The following is a 27,406-nucleotide window of genomic DNA, read 5'->3' as shown; positions in this document are numbered from 1 at the left end:
TTTTAGCAAAAATATTCTTTGTACCTCATACAAAATGTTTTGGCTGTATGTACCAATGTCCTCCTACATCATTTCCTATTCTTACAGAATGTATGCTAAGTGATTTCTTTGATTCAAAAAGCAGTTGTCCTGAAAGGACCCTCCTTTACATTGTTCATGTTTCCGTCCAAATTGTATTGTTGGTGATTGTTGCTCCCTTTTCATTGGTTTACCTTTACTGATTTTAACTGTTATAAAGGTATTGTCAAAACATAAAAGTTACTTCTTCATTGTCGGTGGATTCTCCACCTCAGTAATAGACAATGCCTTCCCACCAATGACAGCGGTGCCTGCATCAACACTGGTGCTCCTCAGAGACCTTTGACTGATTTACTGGACCAAGATGGATGCTACTCTGTCATGTCTTGATCTTTGGATGGTGCCATGGACTTTGCCAATGCTTCTCTGGGAACATCAACACTTCAGTATTGAATACTGATGTGCAACTGTCCCCCTATTGCTTGATTGCTGCAGTGTGCATCATGACTGAAACCTAACCAAAGTAAATCAACAGCTCCTATCAAGACTGGATTGGCAGCAGCAACACATACAGTTATCTGCTCACCTTCAGTATTGTCTTGGGTCCATCACCATTGCAAAATGGTCAACCAATGTTAAACCATTAGATACATCCTTCAGGCTGAAAATGATGCATCTGCTGTGGTCAGGTTGCTCAATTTTCAATCATCAGATTTGGCATTTATCCAAGGAGGCTGAGGGATATGAGCCAACAAGAGTGTTTCAGCTTTTTAGTACAGTGGGCTCCAGTCCTATGCCATGTCTCAGGGTAGGTCCTAAAATAAGAAAGGTCAGGTTCTTAACAGCAGAGGCATGTCCTCAGGACAAGCCACTCTCTACAAAGTGAACTGATACACTATACTAAGACCTACCTGTCACCAATATCTTGAACAGTTTCCATCTGCTGCTTTTTCCCCAGCTTTCACTCTTGGCTGGTTGATCAGTATGGGCATGTCAGATCCTCCTCTGACTCCCTGCCTTGCTTTCGTTAGTCAAGTATTTCAGGTGGACTTAGACCTCATCCAAATTCTGCCATCCTTATTAAGGTCGGTTCAGGTAAGCGCCCAGAAAGCTCTGTGTAATCCCCTCATCCTCAATCTGTGTCGGGCCATTGTCAACCTTTTCACGCCAGCACATTACCTTTCAGTTGCGTCCCTTTCAGAGGTTTCCCTGTCTGTCTGCAGTGCAAGATGAACACTATTCCAGTCAGCATTCTAGCAGATCTTCAACCCTGTCTTGAGTAGTGGCTGACCCCATTTTTTAAACCTCTTGATTAATATTGCTTTCATCATCTTGCCAGTGATGCCAACCACTCCAATTTTGGAGGAGTTACTCCGATTTTCAAACACAAAATCTACTCTCCGATTTGTCTGTAAAAACCTCTGATTTTTAGAAAATACAAATACCATGGTGTAATGTGTTTTCGGGGTAATAACACAAAAGATGATCATGTACATTATTGGGTATCAGTGGATTGTGAAAACTGTAATTCCGTAAATAAATATCACCTCACCTTTCATAAATTTATTGTTAGAATGTTCTGTCGTCCGATGGTTTCCAATGCAACGTACATATTGTGTCTTGTCTGCAAGCACAAGCACTAGAAGTGCCGTACCATGTTATCAGGTTACTTGTTATTACGTAAGGCCTTGTATGGAAGCGCATGTGATGCATTCTTCTCCACAGAAATGGAAGGGACAATAAAACGTGTCATCTTTGCACAGTATTGTAACATCATAGTAGTATTTTAAATGATTCTGCCGCATAAAAAAATATCTGAGAGTGTCGATGTTTAATGGGTTTTTTTTATTATGTCGGTAACATTCCATTCAAGTTAGGTTATATTTATCTTTGGCTTTTCACTCGATCAGATGATGGTCTGCTAGTCAAGTTGCGAGTGTAATTTAAAACGTTATGATCACATTTATGAAGGGTCTCAAAGTGCCTTACGTTCTATGGTAGAATTTTAGAACTTCTACAGAAATTTAGGCCACAACTTCTGTGAAAGCTGAACATTTCAAACATTTTGTGTTCCGATTACAATGGAAGTTCTGCACACGAGATGGTGTTTACAGGTAGCGCTGTCATCTCACTGTACACAAGAAATTACGGTCGAAAGAAATACCCTGAAAACATGGTACGGCACGGTATGTTTATAAATTTAGAATGTTTGAAAGAATTTTAGTAAATAGCCGTTTGAATATGTTCATTTGAGTTCAGTATTATCTGGTTAAGTATGCCCAGAAATTGCATATTTCCAGCAGACTAAATCTATTTTTATTGGGGAGGCTTCCCCCGACACCCACCGTAAAAAGGGTCACAATCCCCATCTCACATTCACCCTCAGCTCGCACCTTCAGGGCTCGAGAATTGCTGTGGGCAAGGCATGACTCAGCTTTCTTTTGATTCAGGGTTGGCATCTCTGCAATCATCACGTTGTTGGTTTGATTACAGTCATCTCTCGCGATAACGCAGATTTGGTTAAACCGCGGGGTAATCCGTGGCTCCCATAATCGAAAATAGCTCATCAACAAATCCGCTGCTGCGCTCTTATAACTTACATAAACTAGTGGGGAGTAGTGCACTTTACCGGGCGCGCTTTTTCCGATTTTTTCGCTGTGCTGGCGGGACTCGAACGCTCTCAGCAGGGGTCGTGGGATTCTAATTAGACTAATTAGCGGACACGCTACCTCGGGACCACCGGTGCGATCACAGTTAGTTAGTGCTCGTTTAACGGGTCATTACCCCACTAGCTCTGCGCATGCGCAGTGAATGAAAACAAACTATTATGGTTTGTTTTCATTTACTGCGCATGCGCAGAGCTAGGCCCCGCCTACCCATTCATCAAAGCGAGAAGCCACACCTAGGCATTGTTTTCAAGATGTTGTGCAGCCAATCCAGCGAAGCTATGATATACGATGACGTTTATCGTTTGACTTTCGATTCGTGGATGGATATATGGATATAATCGCATCTAAGGTTTGCCAACCCTAACCTTTACTCACTAACCCTAAGGATCTAGAAGGGGGGTTCCCTAACCCTAAAGATCTAGAAGGGGGGTCCCTAACCCTAAGGATCTAGAAGGGGGGATCCCTAACCCTAAGGATCTAGAAGGGGGGTGTCCCTAACCCTAAGGATCTAGAAGGGGGGGTCCCTAACCCTAAGGATCTAGAAGGGGGGGTCCCTAACCCTAAGGATCTAGAAGGGGGGTCCCTAACCCTAAGGATACATCAGCGCGGTAAAGTGAGACAGTTCAGTAGCTCTATAGCGCGCTCATTAGCGAGCGCTCAGCAGTCCCGGGTCGCGCGCCCGGTAAACTGCACTCTAGCCAACTAGTGAAATTCAGTGTGGATGGCAACTGACAGTGTTTATCGTACATATCCATTGTGTTTCACATGCTTAAAACATGTAGGGTTTTCTCAATAATAATCGTACCAACATCGTAGCAGTAACTTATGAAAGACAAGACATGCTAGCAGTTGAGTTACAACGAGTACTTAAAACGTTTGCTGTGATGCAACACACACAGTCATCCCAGGATGTATGGTGTCAGAAACCACATTTTATTTGATTTAATTCAATCCCAATTTTATTTATTAAAACTGTTGACAGAAACAACGGAAACACCGTGAGAGCATTACCTCATTCCATACGCGTACAACTTCCGCTTACCTCATTCGTGAGGGTTCGTTTTTCACGCCTGTCCCGTTAGCACCAATTTCACATTATTCTTAGCAGTCACCAACAGATTACAGTCTCGTAATCCATGGACTCCGAGACCCGCGTTATTGACTCATTAAAGTCAGTTTCAACAATTAAATGGGCAAAATTTTGTTTTTTTTACAATCAAAGTTGCAAGTATCGCGGGAAGTCAGCGGTGACTTGTCAAACTGTCTCCTACGTAAATTGTATCAAGACAGGTAACGGCCTGTGTTCATTGTTATGTTAAATATGTTTGCAGAAAACTTGCATTATATACTAGCCAGATAGCAGTGTAAAATAAACTGTTACAATAACAGCTTAATATGTAAAATATTCTGATGATGGAATAGACGTTCTTTGATGTAATATTATCGGATCGTTTTTACCTGAATCACCGGTACATTGGACCAAAACATCTGTGCACAGCTGATCGCTATTTCCGACTTAGTTGAATAACAACAAAGACGTATATTCACGTGAACATACGTCTTTGATAACAGGTATTGATTTTTTATTGCAAAGTTTCCCGTACATATATATATTTTTTCATATTCAAAGTTTGTTTATTTTCACCTTCAATGATACGATAAATTTTTACTGGGCCCATTTCACAAAACAGCAGTTTTGTTATGTCCTTGGAATATACGTTCTAACTCGGCCTTTGTTCCACATTATGTAATAGGTACTATAACGCGGATGTCTAATAATGCGGGGGTCATCCGTGGACCCCAAGACCCGTGTTATGGCGAGGGATGACTGTATTTTCATATACCTAACTGTTCTCGCCTAAGTGTGGAACATTGCTCATTTGACAGCTGTCCTGCGTTTTGAATGAGAGAAACAGTCTTGAAAAGTACCATACTAAGATGCTTAGCCTATTATGGGATTTTATTGCCACAGACTCACTCATCAGTGCAATTACCAGTTGTACATTCTGGCTGTTGGCCCAGAGGATGACCTGGAGCAGGCTATGTCAGTACTCTATACTGCTATTTCCATCTGTCCTCCAAACTGTTCCATCACAACAGAGTAAAGTACCAGTAATGTAATCCCCTGTTATAAACAATAGGAGGATGTTGGTAACTTATCAAACGTCCAGACTTTGAGTTACCAACATCCTTGTGCAGTTTTATAAAATGCTTATTCTTGAACTCATTGACATAAATAAGCAAACTCAGTGCATTCAATGTATTTGTACCATCAAGGTGATCAATGTGCTAAATAATTTTCCTTGTACACACATGGAAGACAACTAATTTGAGGGAAATAATCACCAAGCGATCTACCTGCCGCTATGTTGGCATGCTGGTAACGTGCACTACCAGCGTCACCTTAGGTATAGTGACCTTACCACTGTCCACACTTCTTCTGTCACCCAATGTTAAAGAAAATGAGTTTGGATGGACCAATAAAGATACAACTCAGTTGTATGAACTTCAATCCGTTTTTGGGTGATGGGTAGCCTAGCTGTTAAAGTGTGCGTTCGTCGTGCCACATTCGTACTATTAGTGAAAACCTTTTCTGGTTTCCCCCGCCGTGATTTTGCTGGAATATTGCTAAAAGCAGCGTAAAACTAAGCCCACTCAATCTGTTTTTCTGCTTTATCTCCATTTTCAGTAGTGCCTCTAATGTTAAGGTAGGGAAGCTAAAAAACTGTGATGCATTAGATAAGTATAAGAACATGGCATTTTCCCCGAAATTTTTTTCTTTTTTTTTTATGATGGGTGCAATAATCATTTTCATTATTTTGCAAAGAAGAAAATACTGTGTGAAACCATTCTGTATTTCTTCAGGTGTATAACTGTTTCATTTCTGGTCACAAGAAATGTATGTTGTGATGCTGCTGTAATTAATGTGCATATTTTCAGTCCATCCCAAAAGGAAATGGACAGAGAATACAACCTTGACAAAGTTCAAGCGGTTAAATATTCAGAGATACTAACTTTTGATATCTTCACAGTTGATGTTGTCTTTGAATACCTTTCATGAATTATATTCAGCATTTTCCTTTTGACATTTGTTGAACTAATACATACTGTAAGAGGTCTCTGTTGAGAGAATTGAAAGCATTATAAATCAAATGAATAAACAAATCAACATTGGGATTTGGATAAACATTTCTGAACAAACGTTAGCAGACTAAGCAGTGTGAAAAGATTATCAATTGTATGAAATCTCTCTTGGCATTCAGAGAGTTTGTTCAAGAATCTAAAAAACATAGTTTTAGTCTATTATTTACAAAGCATGTAAATAGACAGACAGACAGACAGACATTTATTCAGTAATAGGCCAGTGGCCCAAAATACAAACATAGGTATAATTAGAACTTACATGCGTTTACCTAAAGACATCAGAATCTCTTATTTTCCCAACATTATATAAAAATAAGCATAAATTATTCATAACATCTATGTTTTTTGAAGTCATAATGCTTATAAAATTGTGTTGTGAGATAGGGTGTTTCAAATATTTATCCAGAAACTTTTTTTTATGTCTAGGTAGGCTTTACAATAAAGTAAAACATGTATTTCATCTTCAATTACATACAGATTCATTTGGTAGCAAAAAGGACAGAATCTTGAATCATAAGGGACATTGTTATATCTACCAGTTTCAGAGCAAAGTTTAGAAATATTTTACTACAAATGTCCAATAATTAAATACCTCTGTAGTTAATAGCCTCATTCATTTTCCCATTCTCATGAAGAAAGACAAGTACACATTCTGAGTCGAAATAATGTGTCTTTGAGAGTAAAAATATTTTGTACTTATCCTGGCTCGTATACAAAAAATCCCACCAAGCCATTCCCACTCTCCCTAGAGAGTGACTAGTCAGCTTGTTTGGTCACGTTTCTTTTGTGCTTGTGCTGGGCATTCAGGTAAAGAGAATTCTGTTTGTGGGGAACACAGCATGGAAAGTTTCCACTACATTGTGAGAAAATAAAGAGATAAGCAATTAGAATAAGTCAGGAAACGTATGGAGAAATGTTATTTTTCCTTATCCTGACTCGTACTTATGATGCTTATCACCTCCCTCTATGCAAAGATCGAGGAACACTTGAAATTCCTTGAAGTTCCCTCCTAATTGAAGCGAACATACAATAACTCGCCCATCGGGAGCCTCCCTTTCCTGCCAATATAGTCTGCTCACATCAGGACAAGATTTGACCAGACAAGGATGTTTACAACTATGCCCATTACAACGGTTCCTGATTCAGCACCTCAACATAACGGATCGGTTAGCGCTGCCAGACAACTTGAGTCTTTGGTATCTACTAGGGTGGCCTCACCATTCGAATGTCTGTGCAGGAACTTATTTGCTAGAACTGGTCTACAACAACCATCTCTACGTAGATGCGTCACTACAATGTGGAGCTGCTCACCTAAACAAAAGGTGGCAGCAGGAATCTGGTCGAGCAACGAATGCATTCAGCATATCAGTCATCTGGAGATGAAAGCTGTAGTCAACAATCTAATCAATAAGGAACAAACTGCTGATGGTTCATACAGACAACTCCATGGTAGTGTTATACATAAACAAGCAAGGATCAACTCGATCTCAAACACTGCTACAAGTGACTTTTCAACTCTTCAACCGTCTTGGGATGCCCTTCAACCATCTCCAAAGGAATGGATGCTATCTTAAGAGGCGTTTCAACTCATCAGTCAGATATTCGGATCCCAGCAAATAGACCCATTTGCCATAAGGTTCAACAAGCAGATACCAATGTTTAAATCTCCAGTACAGATACTCTCAGCATTTCTCGGAAACGACTGAATGCTTTTGCATTCCCTCCGCCAGTAAGTCAAAGTCAAAAGTCAAACGATGCTGATACAACTGATTTTGCTCGTGCCTTATTGGCCAATGAAAGATTGGTTCCCAGTACTCATCGAGGAACTAGGACAATCACTACTACAACTACCAGAATGAAGAACCTACTCGACCATCCGCACACCAAACAAGCACACGGCAAACCAATCTTGTTTCACCTTTACATGTCGATCATTTCAAGTCCTGCTTAAAACACTGAGGCTATCCTACTATAGCGATGAAGGCAGTCACCATCACTCTATGTAGATCTACCTGCACCTTATGTGATGATAAATGGATGCAGTTTGAAACATACACCAGAAAGAATGGCTTCACTGCAATGAAGGCCACACATCCTCAAGTAGCAGACTACTGATGTCATCTACAACATATCAAAGGACTGAAAGGCTCTACACTCTTGACATAGAGTGAGCCCGGTTTTCACCCTGAAAATGGGGATCAAGGTGACGGAAGTACCTGAACTACTCACCATACTATGATCATTCAAGCTGGAAGATGAACAACGCAGCTTTAAGGCTACAGGTTGGGATCTGACTCCAGCCATCATGACATTGTACATCTAGGACTGAGATGGGATTTTATCACCTAAAATCAACTGTCAGACAATTCCACATCCCGTCATTATCTATAGTCCTCGGGTCACATGATACACAGGATTTATCATTATGCCCGTTATGAAAATATATCTCCAACGTACAAGGAGACAATATTTCAAGTGCCTATTAATCCTGTTATCAACTGAGACACCTAATGAAGTATCCCACAACACTATCTCAGTATGGATGAGAGCCATGATACTGAGGGCCTACAAAGCAACAAGAGTGAGATCCTTGGCATTGACACTCACTCTACATGGAAACTGCTTGCTAACAACGATAATGGAGGGCGGCTTTTGGAAATCAAACAGTGTTTGCCAACCACTACCTACAAGACATTGCCACAGAGGTGGTTGCTGGCATTCACCAATTTGGGCCTCTTGTGGCACACTCAGTCACCCTTTTATCGTGATCCTTTTGAAATCAATGTGTTCTGAAGAGTCCTTGAACAGGCTAGCACATGTGATTATGACCCAGTACACATAATGAAGATACTTGTACATGAAGAAGGGTCACGACTGGTCTTGACAGAAATCTTGACATACAATTGCACTAGACATTAGCAAGACACTAGCTGATCCAAATATCCTCTCGTTCCAGTCAACGAATGCTTCAAAGAAGACCAGTTCAACTGGGTGTGATCCCCACCATCTCACAGATGAATGTTAAAAGAACAGGGCTGAACTCTCGCCGTCATATTTCCCAAAGGGGGGAAGTACTGGATGTACTTATATGAGAGTCAACAGAATCCAGCATGGCCTCACCCATTGCTGTTTCCATCGGATTCTATAAGCATAATAAGCATGAGTCAGGATAAGGGAAAATATGTAATTTTCTGAATAAAATCAATATTTTATACTTATCCTGGCTCATGGCCTCAAACCCTCCCAACTTCCCCCTCTCAGGCACGCTAAATTCACAGTAATTCTCATGTCAGGCTTATGAGATTCAGAGAGAGTGACAAGCATGGCGGGAAAGGGAGGCTCCTGATGGGTGAGTGTATTGTATGTCCTCTTCAGTTAGAAGGGAACTATAAAGGATTTCAAGTGTTCCACTGTCTTCACATAGAGGGAGGAGATAAGCAAAATAAGCATGAGTCAGGATATATATAAAATATAAATTTTATTCAGAAAATTACATTCATATAGCAAATCCTGCCAAATTAAATGTCATTTGTGTTTTAGTCAAAGGTCAGTGTCCCCTTTAAAATTACTTTAAATAAAGTACTTGTATAATTCTTTCTTTTGAATATAGAACAAGAGTTATGTATCATTAGAAGATATTGTACAACTGACATGTTCCACAAACACTAAGTGATTTGTTGTTGTTGTCACAGGCAGCGATAGTGTCATTGTCAAGTTTTGACTGAAGTGTGTCCAAAATATGAGACTTTCTCAAAGTATTAATAGATTTATCAATAGTACCGTACAAATCCTTTCTCTGAGTTAGGGCATTCCCTTGAAAGGTTTCAGTTACTGGTCAAGGTCAGTCATCTTTTAGTATGTGAATCATTGGTCTATTATTCATTGCCAGTTACTCCTGCACATCTATTTGCATGCTACTTATATTTTATGAAATAAGTTTAATATCAAGATTGAAACAGTAATACACTGAGAATTAGCAGTTTTGATGCATGTTGTTGAACAACTGTTCTCCTGATTCCGTCTTGGCCTTAACTACTTGCCTTATGCCTTATATTTTACAACTGCCATATACCTCAGCTTTTTTTTGACATCTACTGCTTCTCTTCATACAGAACTGATGGGACATCAATCACTGGAATCTCCTCTGCACACCACTCAACTTTCCCCTGCAATCCATGCAGCCACTGAGAATGACATGACCACAACACGAAGCCTACTGTCATCCGAAACCATGGACATCGACATTGTCACAGACTGTGTATCATCAACAAGTCAGGCTAGGCCAGACTCTAACATCAGAACAGATTCTTTTCACCCAGATATCCATTCTCCAAGACTCCTGGATCAACTAACAGAAGCCTCATCACAAGCAGACACAGCTTCAAGGCCAGTATCCATGTCTACTGTTTCTGCTCCCCCTTCCTCAGTTACTGAGGAGGTTGACACTAACCCTGCACACTCCTCTCCATGCTGGGAGAAACCCACTAGTTCTCTCTCACTAAGTTTGGTTTCGGTTAAGCAAGAGCTGAACAGTCCGCTGCCTGATATAACCCCATGTGTCTCATCCCACGGTTTGGCTGAGGGCAGTGCTGTTGGTGAGAGTGCTGCAGTTGTTAATAGTTTTGTGCTTAACTCATCTGTTGCAGAGTCAGACCAACCTGCAATAGTTTTGATAAATAACCAATCCTTGTTGGACAGTCCTGTTATTATTACTTCTGAAGACAATTTGGCCTCCAACTCATTTACCTCATCGAAAGGTGGAAAAGATCTTGATTCATTGTCTGATGAAACATTGGTCAGAACTTCAGTGGATTCTTCCAGCACAGTGGTGAATGTGACAAATTGTTTTCAAACATCTATTCCTTGTGCAGAAACCTTCTCTGATACAGATCGTTTGACTTCTTTTTCAACTTGGTCTCCACTGGCTGACCGTTTGATCTCAGTGTCAGGATCCACCCTCCGGAGAACACATTCTGTAGATGCTGGCAGAGGTGGCAGTGGGGAAAAGACTGCAACAGAACCAACTGTACTTACACCAGATTTATGTTGCTCCGGAAATTCAACTATCAAAAACATTTTAGAAAGTCCTCCCATAGCTGACATCTGCTCTAAATCCCCGTTTGATAAACACCCAAAGGATTCAATAACGTCAGGGTTTGTGTCTGATTCTTCAGGCCAAAGAAGGATCTCTGAATCAGAAATTCAGAGTGTTAACTCGAGCACAACAAAAGCAGTGTCAGAATCCAGTGATGGAGATGCAGGTAAACGGTCACAGCCAGTTCCAATGACATATCTTGGTAGTATTAGTGGTGGTGTGGAAACAGCTGCAGTTCTGAAAAAACTTGCAGCAGACTTGGGTAATCTGGGCAATTTGAACAACATGTCTTATGTCATGCTTGACAGACAAGGTGTTTCTGACAAATTTCAGTCAGTATCATTGCACACGAAAAGGAACTCAGAAAATAGTCAGAAGTCATCAAATGTCATGGCAACAGATATCCATTTGATGGAACTGGACCTGAATGGTAATAACAGTGGAAAGGACTCCACTCCAAGAGAGGAGTCTGACCAGAGTGCAAGCATGGCCAGCAACAGCTCCCTAGGAGAGAAGATCAGACAGTATTGTCAGACAGTCAACAGAAGAATGTCCTTGGAAACAATTGAAAGGGAAGCATCAGATGGGGATCGTACCTTGAGGGAAGAAGATTTTGTTAGAACTGAGAGTCAGGAATCGGACAACACACCCGGACGAGTACTTAAACAGTGCTCAGTTGTTTTGCAGAAACTGGAACTTGAGAGACAAGCAGCCAGTAGGTTAAACGAGAATGATGAAGCTCAAGAGATCACTGATCAAAATGGTCTGGATCAGCAGCAAGAGGCTCTGGTGCAAGAACAAGAACAACCAGAAGTAGTTCTTGTTCATGACAGGATGAAAATAGACAATAATAGACCAATATCTCCAGGGAGGAAAAAGAGAAAAACTAAGAAAGAGAGAGATATCTTAGCAAACAGAAGAACATACTGGTTTGATTCCAGTTCTGATAATAATTCACAAGAGGAAGAAACTGTGCCCAAACTGTCAACTCTAAAACAACAGCTTGTATTCAACCAAAGGGATAATAATTCCGATCTTGAAGGAGGTTCTTTGGATAACAATATTGCTGATATCAAGAGGGAGACTGAACAACTTGAAGATAAAATTCAAGCAGAAGTTTGTCGGAACAATGTGCAAGTGATGGGAAATCCTGATGATGACCCACTCTTGTAAGTGGCCAATGATGTGTGATATATTAAGTCTTTAAATTTGAGTTTGCAGTTTTGTGTTTTTGTTTGTAATTGTAGTTACATTTGTAGTTTCAATTAATGGAAAACAATTTACTGTTAAAGTGTGTAAAAGAAAGATCAGTTATTGTTGATATATTTATTGACATTGTAGCAAGACTATTGAATTGTGCTGATCAGTATATAATCAAGCATACATGAATGTTATTGCTGATAGTTAGACTCCAATTTCATTTCTGTAACAATTAATGTGTTAATCATGATGCACAATACAATAGCAGTATTAATGATAATATATCTAAGTGTCTGGGACCCATTTTGGTGTCAAGGACCCCTGAAAATGATAAAATATGAGTCCTAGGGACCCTCAAATACAGGACTCGAGGAAAATCCCTTTCTCTTGCACGTGACAAAAACATTTTATGATTGCCTGGAGAAAAAGTTCATATCTCCTTTTGGGCAGTAAATTGGCTTCATGTTTCGTATTTAAGCATGTTCTCAACAAACATTGATTCAAAATTGTTGCAGCTGTTGTGTTATTGAAATACGAACGTAAGTTTGTTGATATATGCAAATTACAAAATAATTCTTTCATTCTTTTTCATATATTCCTTCTTGGGGTACATATAAGCATTTAAGTGTCCATTTTAAATCCCTAAGACAGTTGTAACAATATTGGAATAATATATTTACAAAACAAAAACTGGAGCTTTGTCTTCTGAGTTCACCCCAACAGAGCACCACGACCCCAACAGACAAGAGCAAGTGACTCTAGACTATAACGGCTATATTGCAATTCATTGTCAAGATTTTGACTCAAACGGACTGTACCCCCTGAGTGTTTGAAGGTTGATTCAGTTAGGGTGGTCATAGGCTGTAGCCCTGTCTATTGAGATCTATTGGCTATTTGGACCCGACAGAGTACAGTTATTCATCATTACAACTTGGCAGACCCTCTAGCAAGGATGCTTGGTTCGGTCAGTCAGTTCTTCCAGTCGGCAGCGTTCCAACTCTCTAGCCATTTGAGCTTTTGAGGTTTTTGTGAAAGGAGCCATTCTCTGCTGATTTAACTGGTGTCAGGTATAAAATACCTTTTCTACCAATCCCCTTGGTGTCGGGTTCTATGGTGGTGGTTTGTGTCCTATGTAATTTGGATTCCTCCATACTGCTCTATGGCCTTGAAAACCTTTCCTTGGATTATACAGCAAAAAAGTTTTTGCTTGGATTAATTGCTACAGACCCTTATCGTAGCTGCTGACTAATTATGTGAGGGAGGGGTTGATTATCTGAGCAGTTAACTCATTCTAAAACATGACATGTTTGACCCCTGACCCTAGCTCATGACCCCCACCTGATTGACTGTGGTGGACACATGACCAGGTAATTGAGCTTTTACTGTTATTTTTAGCTTTGGAATTCCCCCTATTGTTGGATTGACTGATACAGACAGAATACCACTACCTTGATCAGTCTTTAGGAGTCTGTCTTATGCCTATATGTACACCAATGAGGAATATATGAGAAAGAACTAACCTGTAGAGGTTCCAGAGTCTTTGAATATAGATCTCCTTGGGGTATGGCCATCCACCTCCTCACATTCTGTCTGATGGAGTGGAAAATGAGGTACAAGGTTATATTCCAGAGTTACCTGCTCTTGGCTGTAGGGGGCTGTGTGGCCTTGTAGGGGTGGTCTCACAAGATAAAAACAATTTTTGTTTTGTAAATATCTTATTCGAATATTGTTACAAATGTCAAAGGGATTTAAAATGGAAAATGAAATGCTTATATGTATCCCAAGGAAGACTATATTCAAAGAATCTGGAACCTCTAAAGGTTAGTTCAGGTTTTAACACATTGTAAAAAGTAAACATTCAAATCTACAGCTCGACTTTCATCTGTGTGATCTAAAAACTAGACCATGAAACCTCCCCTGTGTTTCATACTGAAATTTTTTTAAAGAAACAAATCACTGGAATTTGTTATATTCATATTAATTTGCTGAACATGTTGCATATGGCCTGGTGTATACAACATTTGTCTTGTATACTTCATGAAGTTCATGCAAAGTTATTGTATCATTTTTCTGTATCTGTTTTGCAGTGCTTTTGTATGTTTGTATGATGACTGCAACTGTCTGACTGGTCTGTATGTTTTCAGACAGAGGATGCAGCAGGCTGATAATGTGGTGAAAGCAACAAAGTCACCTCCACATGCAGCTCAAGATGGCAGCCCATCAGGTGTCATATATATTGGCCCAACAGACCCTGTCACCTGTCTGCAGGTGTTTAAGAACCACATATATGTGTGTTACCAGGGAAATGATATTCACAGATATCACCTCAAGGTAGGTACAGTCATCCTTGGCACTGGTCTCAGGAGCCATACATTATAACTTGTAGTCTTCTCTCAAGGGTAGTATGGTCTGATGTATGCCTTTTAGTAGCAGTCACCTGGGCCAGTTTGAAAATGAATACTGCTTATAAAACAGGATTTGTTTAAAATGTAAACAAAAAACGGCTAAATCAGGGCATAAAGCTATCCATCAAAGGAATTAACAGCAAAAGTACATTTAGGTAATAACACAGTTACAATTGGGGGAAACCAAACTGTTAATTAGGTTTGAACAAAATTTACATAGCTGATAACATTAATTTCATGGTTCCAATAATAACTTGGTTGATTTTTTTCTGAAATATTTGCCAAAGTGTCATAAACTGACTTCTCTTCCAGACAGGAGAGAAGGATATGGTATACAACTGCAGCTATCACGCTGTGCAGTGCATGTCCGTGGTTGTTGTACCAGGAAAGGAGGACTGTATATATGCTGGTGGGGTTTCATTCCAGCTGCTGCTCTTCAATGTCAAGGTCAGTTCCCAGACAGTTCTTGTTGCTTCTCACTGAGACTAAAATACTGGCCAGAAAAGTGCCAAAGAAAAAGAAAATCTGTGTATTATTAGACCTTAAGACCTATTTCTTATAAAGCCATCAGTAGAGGTTGTTTACTGCAGTGTAACATTGACTGGCATGAAGACCAATATTTTCTTTAATATGTTCTCTATTCATTTTTTTTCCCTCTTCATTAGGCAGCAGAGCTACCAGCCTATGCTAGTAACCTATGATTGTAGGTGCAAATCCAAGTTAGCTCTGATAGTGTTATGGAAATGTCTGACAGCTAATGTGCTTTTTACCCAAAGCACAGCAAGCAGTAAATGTCTGACAGCTTCTGTGGGTTTACCCCAGGTGGTGAATATCTGACAGCTACTGTGGGTTAACCCCAGGTGGTGAATATCTGACAGCTACTGTGGGTTTATCCAAGGTGGTAAATATCTGACAGCTTCTGTGGGTTTACCCCAGGTGGTGAATATCTGACAGCTACTGTGGGTTTATCCAAGGTGGTGAATATCTGACAGCTTCTGTTAGTTTACCCAAAGGGGTAAATGTCTGGGAACTTCTAAGGGTTTGCCCAAAGTGGTAATTGTCTGACAGCTTCTATGGGTTTTCCGAAAGTGGTAAATGTCTCTGTGGATTTACTCAAAGCGGTAAATGTCTGACAGCTTATGTGAGTCCACCCAAAGCACTGAAAGCAGTAAATGTCCCATACAAGCTTCTGTGGGTTTTTTTTAAGGTTATAAATGTGAGGGAGCTTCTGTGTGTTGATCCAAAGTGGTAAATGTCTGACAGCTGCCGTTGATTTATCCAAGGCGGTGAATGTCTGCCAGTTTCTGTGGGTTTGCCCAAAGCGGTAAATGTCTGACAACTTGTGTATGTGTTGTGTGTGGATTTTGAAATAGAGTGGGAGGAATGGTTATCGGAGGGTCAGATAAATCCGACTTAATAAGGCTCGGAGTTACAGAAGCCTTAAACTAGAAGAGGGAAAGAGACTTCACTACTATCTCCATTCATTGAACAACACAGTACTAGGCTTCATATATCAAATATAGAAGACAATTATAGATTCTTGATGTCTGATACTGTCAAATTGTATTGATGAGTATTTTCTTTCATTGCCAGACTCCACATATTGTCCAGACGTTTGAGTTATCGGAGGAGATCAAATGTATGCACCATGATGCAGGAACACTCTATGTGGGGCTGATGTCAGGTTCTGTGGAGGTGTTCGAGGTCAAGGTGAGACTTTTGAAAAGGCACTTTTCTTGCGGGGCTAGTGAAGCTATTGTGTTAGATGCTGCATTGTGATAATTCTGGATAACGTTTTTAGATATTCTGCATCAGATCCAAAGCAGTTTATGGTTGTCTTCAGATCATGGAACTGGTAATCACAATGACTGACCAGACTCACAGTGGCTGCATACCCTGATGTAACTGACAAATTACTGACTGACCAGAAATGTTTTTCCTTTGTTTATTTATGCCGTACATTGTTATTGGTACATAGTAATATGCATGAGTTATTGTGTCTTATCGACTGAAATCGTCTTTTTGCCAGAACCACCGCCATAAAGACTCATTCCAGTGTGCCTACCAGGCTATACACTGTATCTCCTCTGCCAGAGAAGGAGGCAGTAAACTCATCTGTGTGTCTGCACAGGACACCACAATCTCCGTTTGTGATGCTCGAAGTGGGCTGCCTGTCAGAATACTAGGGGGACACAAAAAGACCTCCTTCTCAGTTATAGTGAGTATCATCAGCCAGTAAAGTGCTTACGAATGTGAAAAATGATATGCTGACACTGAGTTACCTGTACATGTTCAACCGTAGAACAAGAACACCAAAAATAGACTAGACAGAATATGTTTCCAATACCTGAAGGATGATTTTGTTAACAATGCGTTTGTCAGTTTTGTGTGTGTCATTGACATATTTTGATGAAGATATTGACATCAGTGCATAGCCCAACCACTCAAAGAATATAATTAAATGAATAGAAAGTTGGGGGTCAAAGGCACCTGTTATTTGTCAAACCACCCACAATCATTCTGAACCATCATCTCTCTCTCTCTCTCTCTCTCTCTCTCTCTCTCTCACTCAGTCACTCACTCACTGAAGATACCATGCCAATTAACACCTATCATGTACAAGACAGTTAGAAAGTAGACTGTCCTTATCAAAGATAATAATTGCCACCCATTTCAAATTAGTTATAATGTACCAACTTTACAGCACTCTGGTGTCTTTGATGTAATAAATAAAAACCAATTTCTGTTGTTTATGGCAACCAGTTGTTTTTGCTACTGAATGTACAAACATATTCATAGGAACAAGTCAGTTTTTCTGAATAGCTGTTGAATAAAAGAATTTGTCACACTGTTCTATACTACCTATCAAAAGCTTACAGCATTCACTCTATGTTATGCATATATGTGTGGTTACGTTTTATGTAATTTTCTCCACTAACTGTGGGGAACCAACTGAAAACTGTATGCACATGAATGCATGAAGATCATGTCTCAAATTGCTGAAAGCCTTGTGTGAATATCGTGCATGTGAACAGCTGCATTGTGGTATAAAATGCTTTTAAGAATTTGCCAATTTTTCACTCAGTTGCATCATTCTTTTAACTCAGGACCATAAACTTTTCAATGTTGCGAATTTGTGTTCCAATACATCAGTTCATTTGTAAACAGTACCTTTAAACTGTGGAAAACTTTTGCAAGATCTAGTATAGAACAGTTGACTTAAGTGTCTACATTTACACTACAGTCTATTTGGCTCATAACTCTAAAGCCAATAAACATAAAATACATAATGAGATGCCATTAATAATCAAAACATAATACCAAATCTGTGAGGTTTTGGCAGCATTTTTACCCCCAAAAATTGTTATAGAAACTAGCATAAAAATATTGACACAGTTCACTATTTGTTACAAGGGATAAGTGCAGAGGAAGGGACAGACAGGTCTGCCAGAAAGGATGGAGACAGCACAGTACACTTTAATGCTTAAATATCTTTGTCAGCACATGCCTCTCAAACATCAGGCTGAAAGATATGATTAAACCACTTCACCTCATAGTGAGTGACAGCCTATTAGTTATGAATAGTTTCAGTATTTTTCTTCTTATTGTTTCAGTCATCAGATCACTTTGTATTCAGTGGGTCTGGAGACAGGACAGTCATGATGCATAACTTACATGTAAGTAACTGGCAGTGGTTTAGCAAGTATATATCTGTCACTTTGTCTGTTGTTTCACAAATGGTGAAAATTGGTTTAAGTATGCATTAGTTATCGCACTCACTTCCTTACTCACTGTATTTAGTGTTTGCTAATACCCAAATAAAACCACAGTGTGTATTTTTTACCTTACTTCGTACAAGGAACAAGTTGCAAAATTAAACTGTGAAATCTCACATCTTCCTGCAACTGTTTCCACCTGAGGAAGTCAAATTTCCACAATAATTTGTTCAACTTACCGCAATTACTTGAGAAATAACTTTCCATTATTTGTCCTGTATGTACCTAAACATTTATCAAGTTGCTATATATATTTTGTATCAACAAACATGTTTTGTTGATAGACTGGCAAGCTGGAGTGGACATTCAAGGAACATGGTGGTATTGTAACAAGTGTTTGTGTTGAAGGAAACACTCTGTATTCTGCTGGTTTTGACAGACTGGTCAGGTGCTTTGATATTAAGGTGTGTGCAGGTTTTCTACCTTCTTTGTTCAGACATGTCTTTAACCAAATTGAAGAGATGTCCGTGTCATATCATTGACGATGTAATCTCTTGTGTAACTGTAATCTCTTGTGTAACTGTCATTTTATGTGTGCCATCATCTCAAGCAGCATATGGAGGTGAAGAATATTGTATCCTGGAAATAGTCAAGATTTTCACTGTGAAGCATTTCCTTGCAGATGTTGTGATGTTTGTTTATCAAAACTATGTCATGTTCTGCTGTTTTTCTTAATGGATATTTTACATCAATACGTCTTTTAACACTTAGTTCATTTTTGTTTGGCGATTGATTGCTTCAGAGCCATGCCTTAAAAAAGATGTACTATGGAGCTGGCAAGGGTGTGATCATGAGCATTGAAGTTCACGGTGATGAGGTCAGTTTTAATTTTGGTTTCTGAACTCAAACATTGATAGTCCTTAGTAATTTAATTTATTTTGTTCAATTTGTTTTGCCTCTTGTTCAGATAGTTATTTTGAATGTCAAACTGTAGGTTGATATTTTGTACTTACCTTACCAAAGGCTTCGCTTAGTAGGAGATCTGACGGAGTTGAATTGCTATTCAATCTTGAATGGCTACCTCGCAGTTGACGACTGTCATGAAACAGAAGTATCTGGATCTCCCCAACACACATGCATGCAGACTACACGAGAAAGTCCACTTTTACTTGAAGCGTCGTCTGATCTAGACGTGGTTGGGTTGCTAGAACTTTTTTCAGAACTAGTAAAGTTTCACCTTACTTCGCCTTTACACTGATTCCTTTCAGGGGTTTTGTGTGTGGTATGTATATTTTTCAATCTTTGTGTCGATTATAACGTATATTCTATGTTTTTGTACACTCGTCGGCTACCACCTATGAGACATGGCAGCGTGTCTCCTATTTTCATGTTGCCTCCGTAATTGGTTATCGTATTGGTTTCTTTTGCTGGTGGACTGCTTCTACTGATACTTATGTCCACTAGGGCTAAGTTTTGTGTTACTTAGTGCTGCATTTGGGGTAAATTTTGCTGTTCCTTTTCGAAGTGGCAGCTATGTCACTTGTCTATTGCAAGCGTGCTGTTGCAAGATGTGTGGAGCAGTCCATTACATGGTAAGGGGTGTTTTTTTCTTCCACCCTCATTATCGCATTGTTATTTTGATTTATTGCAATTGTTGCGCATGACATGCCACTTTTGTGAAGTTTGTAAAGGTCTGAAGTCCGGTAAGGACCCGCATCCGTTTTGCCCGAACTGTGCTGTTGTATCCTGCTCCTCCTGCAGCGTTGTGCAGTGTGCTCAGATCTATCTATTCAGGAATTTCAGGCATACTTGGCAGTAGTGAGGAAGAGGAAGACACAGAAATTAAGGAAAATGTCTCGGTCCCTGGCTTCTTCATCTGGTCCATCTCTCCCGTGTACTCCGGAGACTCAATCTAGTAGTTGTTCATCCAGCGCTTGCCGACGCCGTTCACCATCCAGATTGCCGGATCGTAGAGGCAGATCTCTCCACCACAGAGACAGGGATTGGTGCTCAAGATCCCGATCTGCATCTCCTGCATGTGTGAGGTAGTTGACACATAGGAAGCGGACGCCGGAGCGCAAGTCTACCGTTTCGTGGAATACCAATGATGAACAATACTACTCTCCAGACTATGAGGAGAACCCTGCACAACTGGAGGAGGAAGAGGGATCGTACCTGCCATTGCCCGTTCTTTATGATTGGATAGCTGATAGGCTCTTGGAGTGCCCCTCCCCAACATCAGGGGTAGACAGCACCAGGGCTATTAGGGTGGAACCCGAACTGATGATTCCGCCACATTCTGTTGTGGCTGATGCCATTTCTTCGTTGAATGATGGCTTTGTTAAGCTGTAAGATTTGAATGCTACAATCAGAGCGCCTAAGTCTAAGTAACAAGACTAGTAACAAAGTAACATCGCTGTCCCAAGTTTGGTGGGTCGAAGTTCAAGCCGATGATTAAACAAGTTCTACTCTCTCCATTATCACTATGTCAGTGATAATGTCTACTCGATCTGTTCACATCACCTCAGGATATGATCAGACATCTACTATTATGTCTATGACACTGGTTTCTGGGTCATGATTTCATGTACGACATTGGGCGTCTGGAGGCCACACCTGCTATGGTAGTCTCGCCAGTCAATGTTTGCGCAGGAACTTACATATTAGAGCCGGCATTCAACAACGCCTGTTGCTTCTGGTACATCTGCACCAATACCTGCGCTGGTGGTATGGTAGGGTAAGTATTTAAATATCTAAAATATTTAGATTTTAACAAGTTTGTGCAGGACCACGGACTTTTATTCGATGTGTCGCTCCAGGGTTGGAGTGCGCACCTAAGCGATCGAACAGCCTCGGGGCTCTGGTCTGACACAGAAGCAAACTGGCACATCAACAATCTTGGGACAAGGGACAACCAGATCCAAGTCCCTACTGGATCAGATGTTTCATCTAGCCAGCATCTTAGATGCAAATGACATTGAAGCCAGAGCTCGTCATATTCCGGTATGCAGAAATGTGCTAGCAGATGCACTCTCGCGACCAGGGAAGCCGTGTCCAACCGAGTGGATGCTTCACCTGGAGTTCGTCCCATTATCGGACCATGGGATCGGTCAGTCCCTCCAAATTCTGGATGCTCCTCCCCACTATGGACTCTTTAGACCGAGAAGTAAAAGTGAAGTTTCTCGTGGAGTCTGCGCGCATGTGCAGTGGGGAGATCCAGATACTTCCATATCATGACAGTTGTCGATTGCAAGGTAGCCATTCAAGATTGAATAACAATTCAACTCCGTCAGATCTCCTACTCAGAATTTAAGTCTTTCTTCATTAGTTAAATACCTGAAGCAACATACATGTATTCGGTAACAGAAGAAATATATTTCAGCTGTACACAGGCAGCCGTGAGGGCCATGTTGAGTGCATTCAGATGAAGTCAGAAAGCTGGCCCTGCAAGGTGAGCTCTGGTTGACGGTCAGTCTACTCTTATCGTCTGCTTAACCAGTGGCAATAGAAAATGGCAATACTCTACATTTTCAAGTTCATTCCATATTAATCCATTAAATCTATCCTATACCATCCAGTCAGTGAAAGAGAAGAAGATAAATCTGTCAGATTTAATCTGGTATATTCTTGTGAACTTTCAAAGTATTGTTTGCTCATTAATTTATGACCCTTTTGTTATCCCCCGGCATGTAATGCGGTGGGATATAGTCGACGCCTCGTCTGTCTGTCCATCCGTCCGTCCGTAATCATTTTGTTTCCGGGGCATAACTCAGAAACTGTTCATTACTTTTAGACCAAACTTGATAGATATAGTAATCTCACCCTATGGTTGTGCCTTTTGCTATTTACAGATTTTTGGCACTTATAGCTTTTTTGTTGTTCATGGAACATTTTGGTGTTAGTCTTATGGTGGGGTGCGCTTCGTTTCCGGAGCAGAACTCAAAAACTGTTCAATATTTTTCTGCAAAACTTCGTAGATATATCATTCAGCACCTAAAGTTGTGCCTTTTGCTATGTACAGGATCTTATGATGAATTATTTTCTCGGTTTCCATGGAAAAGTTTTGGACCTAGTCTGAAAAGTGAGAGGTGTGTTTCATTTCCGGAGCAGAACTCAAAAACTTCTTAATATCTGTCTGTAAAACTTGGCAGATATGTGTGGCAAACCCCAAGGTGGTGCCTTTTGCTCTCTACAGGTGTTTGTGATTTATTATTTTCTTGGTCTCAAAATAGAGGGGTGGGCTTCGTTTCCGGAGCAGAACTCAAAAACCATTCAATGTTTTTCTGCAAAACTAGGTAGATATATCAATCAGAACCCATAGTGGTGCCTTTTGCTATGTACAGGATCTTGTGATTTATTATTTTCTCGGTTATTTTTTCTTAATATCTGTTAGTAAAACTTTCTAGATACGTGTGGACCCCAAAGTGGTGCCTTTTGGTTTTTAAAGGTTTTTGTGATTTATTATTTTCATGGTTTCCTTGGAAACGTTTCAGACTTAGTCTCAAAATGGTGGGTGGGCTTAGTTCCCAGATCACAACTCGAAAACCATTTCATATCGTTCAACAGATCTTGGCAGATATATGACATTGTGACTTTGCTGGTTACAGATATATGGCATTTATAACTTTCATGAATTCCATGGAAACAATTCCAACTTAGTCTAAAAAAACAATGAGTAACTCTGAGATTATTTGTCCTTTCAAACATGTTGGGGCCGGGGGGATTCTTCTGATGACTTTTGTTTGATTTACTTCTTGTACATTTCTGCAGGATGTGATACGAGGATATGAAATATTCAACAATCGGGTTGAATCATGTTAACTTTTGTGTACAGTTCCTTCAGTGTTTCAGACAAAGAAATTCTTGCCACTAATATTCATCTGTAGACTTCAGGTTCACTCCTCACTATTACATTATTTGATGAGAACACAGATATTTCCAGATCATGACTGGTTATGTATTCTTTCATTTTGGGGGTGATTAGTATTAAGAGTAACCTTTCTTTTAATATAGTTTATAAATCACTTCATCTCATATATACTGACACTTGTATTGCCAGATTGACACGTGCCAGTATGTGTTTGGTGTGAGGGAGCACCTGCTGCATCATGTACTCACTGACCATGTTCTGCCCAACAAGCTCGCTCGCTGTATGTGGAAGGATTGCACTGACAGGCTGACAAACCAGAGAGATGATAGGGTGAGCTTCTGTCATTGAAATGCTTTGTAACTCCCTCTACCTTCTGTGTGGGATACTGAATCATCCAAACATGCTTGTTATGAGTGATTAAGTTTGGGACATGATAATTATAATGGTTGAATGCATTGTAGTTCTTACATTCTTACTGCCATGAGAACGTTACATTTCCAGCACAGCTACAACAATGCATTCCCTCATTCAGTGTGGTCATGCGTAGATCATGTACAGCCCTGCAAACAAATATATCACCATAGTGTCATGGGGTTGCAGGAATGGAAGTCAGTCACATCTTGCATTAAGAGTATATTTTTCCTTATCCTGACTCATGCTAATTGCTTTTCTCCTCTTCCCTGGCGAAGGTAGTGGTACATCTTAAATCCCTTGAAGTTCCCTTCTAGAAAGAAGCAGACGTAAAATACACTCACCCATGTGTAGCCTCCCTTTCCCCGTGCCCTAGGCCACGTGACCGGCCATGCTTGTCACTCTCTCCTTATTGCCCAACATGGGCGGCTGGAGGCACCTGAGGGTCCTGATACAGCGATAAGTTCTTTCTTTAGTTTGGTCTTTGAACTAATTTCTGCTCATAATCAGTATTTGGATTTGTAGAAGGGAACTTCAAGGGATTTCAGGTGTTCCTCTACCTTCGCCAGGGAAGAGGAGATAAGCAATTAGCATTAGTCAGGATAACTATAAAATATCAATTTTATTCAGAAAATTACATATTTCAACCAGTCAGTATGTGTTTTACTGTCACTCTTTAAAAACAAGTCTTAGACAGCTTGGTGGTCAGACTTCCTCTATGTCAACGTACAGTTGATGAATGGATGTGTCACCGTGGCCACTTTTTCTGAAGCAAAACAGATTTGTTCTTGTAACTGACTATTTACATTTCTGTTTCAGTCTGTGGAATCTCACATGAGAAAACATTTGGACAGTCTAAGTGGACTGCCTGCTTGAATGTGATCCGCCAGAGTTCTTTCAAAGTTTTCTCCTGGACAGAGTACTCTGAAGATGACATGAAGATGATTTAAAATGCATGTTGTGAACTCAGGAAGAATATGTAGTGTCACCTTCCATTTGAAGTTCATACAAAACCTCCCAAATGGGAAAGCTAAACAGACATCATATTGGTTGGAGGTTTAGAATTAGAATATGGGTACATTTTTTCAAAATATTCTGTGGGATAACTTCATACAAAACAGTCTTATTCACAGTTACAAAAGCGTACATATGTCATACCTGCTCCGGTCATTAGATATAGTCTAGGTATGGCTTGAATATTGAAAGGCAAAAGGGGTCCTCACATGGATTATATGAAGAGCAAATTTGGTGGTGACGCCTCAGACTTTTGAATAATTGTGTGGGAATTGTGTTGAAAGTTGACACACTAGTGTTCGTTGAACTGCAGTTGCAACCTTGTTTTATAGCTCCTGTGATATTAAATATTGAATTTCCCTTATAAACTGCTTTGATCAAGATGTCTCATGTGATCGATAAGTACAGATTTGACAAAAGTATGTAATTCCATTTTGTTCATAGATCTTATCAAAGATGATTTGTTGGGCTAATGTTAGTGAATTCTTGAAAGATAATCCCCTTATGGCTTGTAATGAAGTTGCAAACAATTTGAAAATCATTTCAATATTATGGTCAGAAACAGCCAGAGAATGTTTTTTTTGACATACTGAAATAATTCTCTCTGGAAGCAAATTACGATTTAGCTCAACTCAGATGAAGTGAGCTTTTACCATGGTGCACAGAACAATGGCCCAAATCTTGTGATAATGTAGAGAATGAAACATCTTTTCTCAACCTATTATCCAGTGCATAATGTTCATAGGTCACTGCTGTTGTTTAATCTGGGAGTATTTCAGATTGTTTGTTATTTTTTTCTGTGTCTAGATACATTAAATGTCACATGCAACGTAAAACATTTACCAAAACAAATCATCAAAAATGCCAATTCGACCTATAAAGTTGAAACAAAAAACACAATGAAAAAAATCCCACAAAATCGGAGTTCAAACGCTTTATAATTTTATCCCAGCGCTGTGGGAAAAACTGGTTTCATCAGCTGTGCTGAGCTGCGCCCATAACGCATGGGCAGTGAGTAGGTTCGTAAAGCTTGAAACAGTATGCATGCGCGGAGTATGAGGTCGTGAGCAGTAGTCTTATCTTGGTTGTGTACAAACAATTAAATAGTCTACTCGTTACATGTTAAACATGTTGATTATGATAAGCAGCCTCTGTCACAAAGAAAACTCAATGTCTGGTTGATTGACACCTATACTCTGACTGCATGCCTGTCTGCTAATGACAATATGCAATGCACAATATAAGTTATCACATCGTGTCGAGGGAAATACGGGGTTTTATCAGTCCCCCCGTATTTCCCTCGACACGATGTGATAACGCATTTATCTAGCTGAATGTTTTCACTAAATCAAAAGAAAACAACACGCATCGAAATGACTTGCTGCCATATTGACACCAGCTGATCCTTTGACCTCAATGCACCCCACGTTACTAATGACTTGTCGATGCACGCTTTTCTCACTTCTCGCGTCGTCACCGAGGCGTAGTGGGGTAATATGACTTTCGCAGCGGGAGTATAAAAGACGTATCTCCCGCTGGCGGATCGTGATGGATGTACATGGTATTTTATCATGTGGACCAATCAAAACTCGACAGTCTTACATGAGGCTAGATAACTTCAATTACTGACCATTTGCAATTTGAAATTAACACCTATTGGTCTTATAAGCCATAAACAAAGAGCCAGCAAGCGTATCGGCAAATGAACCAGTGGCCAGTGACAAAGCATCGTTACACATGAGTGTACATCCACCGACCCTCACTGCTTCATTTCAAAGGAGGTAAACCCAAAAACAAAATATTGCACTTTTCATTTGCAATTATTGGGTTGTAATTTTGTTTATTTGTTGGGTTTTTTTTTCACAATCACCAATGCATTTTATATCATGAACAAGTGATAACTGTGTTTTAATTATGTTTGATCTTTTGGTTGCATGTGACCTATAAGTGTATCGAAGTTCAGTGGGTTGTTTCTTTGCATTTATGATTTGACAGACATTTATTTTCACTGTGATAGTTTTATGTAGAAGTAGTGCTACAACTGTGTTCATGTCAATATTTTTTCTCAGTAAGCATTTTACAACTTTGACAATCATTGGTCTTTTTCAGTATCACTAGTTGTGCACTGCAGTTTATAACAAGAGGTCCCATTTCTATTCATGAAATAAAAGACATTCTATCTCAGAATATCATTTAACACTACAAAAAAAAGAAAAAGCATCAGCAACTCTTATGTGCCTTATAGTCCAGGTAGAATATTTATTGACTGTGTTCTTACACTGTCTGGAACTATATATATCTCACATTATTCTGTTTGTAATCAGTTGACACCTTTCTTTCACTCCTCCATCTGTATCCAAGAGTGCTGAATGATAATTTCTGCATAGTAGTGTTTGTCCAATATTAGGACCAATATCGTCCTGTTTTGTAACTGAATATTAACAGTTTGATATATACTGTAGTGTGTTGTATGCTCAATAACATGTAAGGGTGAATCACATACAAATGAACAAAGTTGCTCGTGTGTCTAATGATGTAAATAAACATGTAAATATGGCAATAAAATATAGTACATATTTGCTTTGTAATTATTTTTAAAAAGTAGTGAATATCTGATATTCTCTATATGTCTTTCTAATGCTGTTTCAAACCATGACATGCCACTGTGATTTAGCCCCAGCACTTTCACCGGAATATCATCAATCCTTTTCAAGCATCCAGGAAATGGGTGTGTTTAGTTTTACGCTGCACTCAGCAATATTCCAGCTATATGGCGTCGGTCTGTAAATAATCGAGTCTGGACCAGACAATCCAGTGACCAACAACGTGAGATTCGATCTGCGCAATTGGAACCAGATGATGTG

The 27,406-nt window shown here is 39.8% G+C and overlaps 1 protein-coding gene across 2 annotated transcripts in view; it reads left to right on the top strand.

The window, feature by feature from the left end:
* The window catches only part of LOC137293798 (zinc finger protein 106-like), a 69,601-nt gene extending 44,162 nt beyond the window's left edge, over window positions 1-25,439 (top strand). For both annotated transcript variants that reach the window (XM_067824543.1, XM_067824542.1), the window contains exons 9-19: window positions 9,944-12,095; window positions 14,271-14,457; window positions 14,844-14,978; window positions 16,125-16,241; window positions 16,561-16,749; window positions 18,146-18,208; window positions 18,592-18,711; window positions 19,050-19,124; window positions 21,630-21,698; window positions 23,307-23,447; window positions 24,348-25,439. In XM_067824543.1, coding sequence (XP_067680644.1) covers window positions 9,944-12,095; window positions 14,271-14,457; window positions 14,844-14,978; window positions 16,125-16,241; window positions 16,561-16,749; window positions 18,146-18,208; window positions 18,592-18,711; window positions 19,050-19,124; window positions 21,630-21,698; window positions 23,307-23,447; window positions 24,348-24,404 — 3,305 coding nt within the window. In that variant the 3' untranslated portion in view covers window positions 24,405-25,439. The remainder of the gene's footprint in view (window positions 1-9,943; window positions 12,096-14,270; window positions 14,458-14,843; window positions 14,979-16,124; window positions 16,242-16,560; window positions 16,750-18,145; window positions 18,209-18,591; window positions 18,712-19,049; window positions 19,125-21,629; window positions 21,699-23,306; window positions 23,448-24,347) is intronic.
* The last annotated feature ends 1,967 nt before the right edge of the window (window positions 25,440-27,406 follow it).

Source organism: Haliotis asinina, chromosome 8, assembly GCF_037392515.1.
Source record: "Haliotis asinina isolate JCU_RB_2024 chromosome 8, JCU_Hal_asi_v2, whole genome shotgun sequence".
Lineage (NCBI taxonomy): Eukaryota > Metazoa > Mollusca > Gastropoda > Lepetellida > Haliotidae > Haliotis > Haliotis asinina.
Note: the sequence above shows the minus strand (reverse complement) of the source record. Positions and strands in the feature narration are given on the sequence as shown.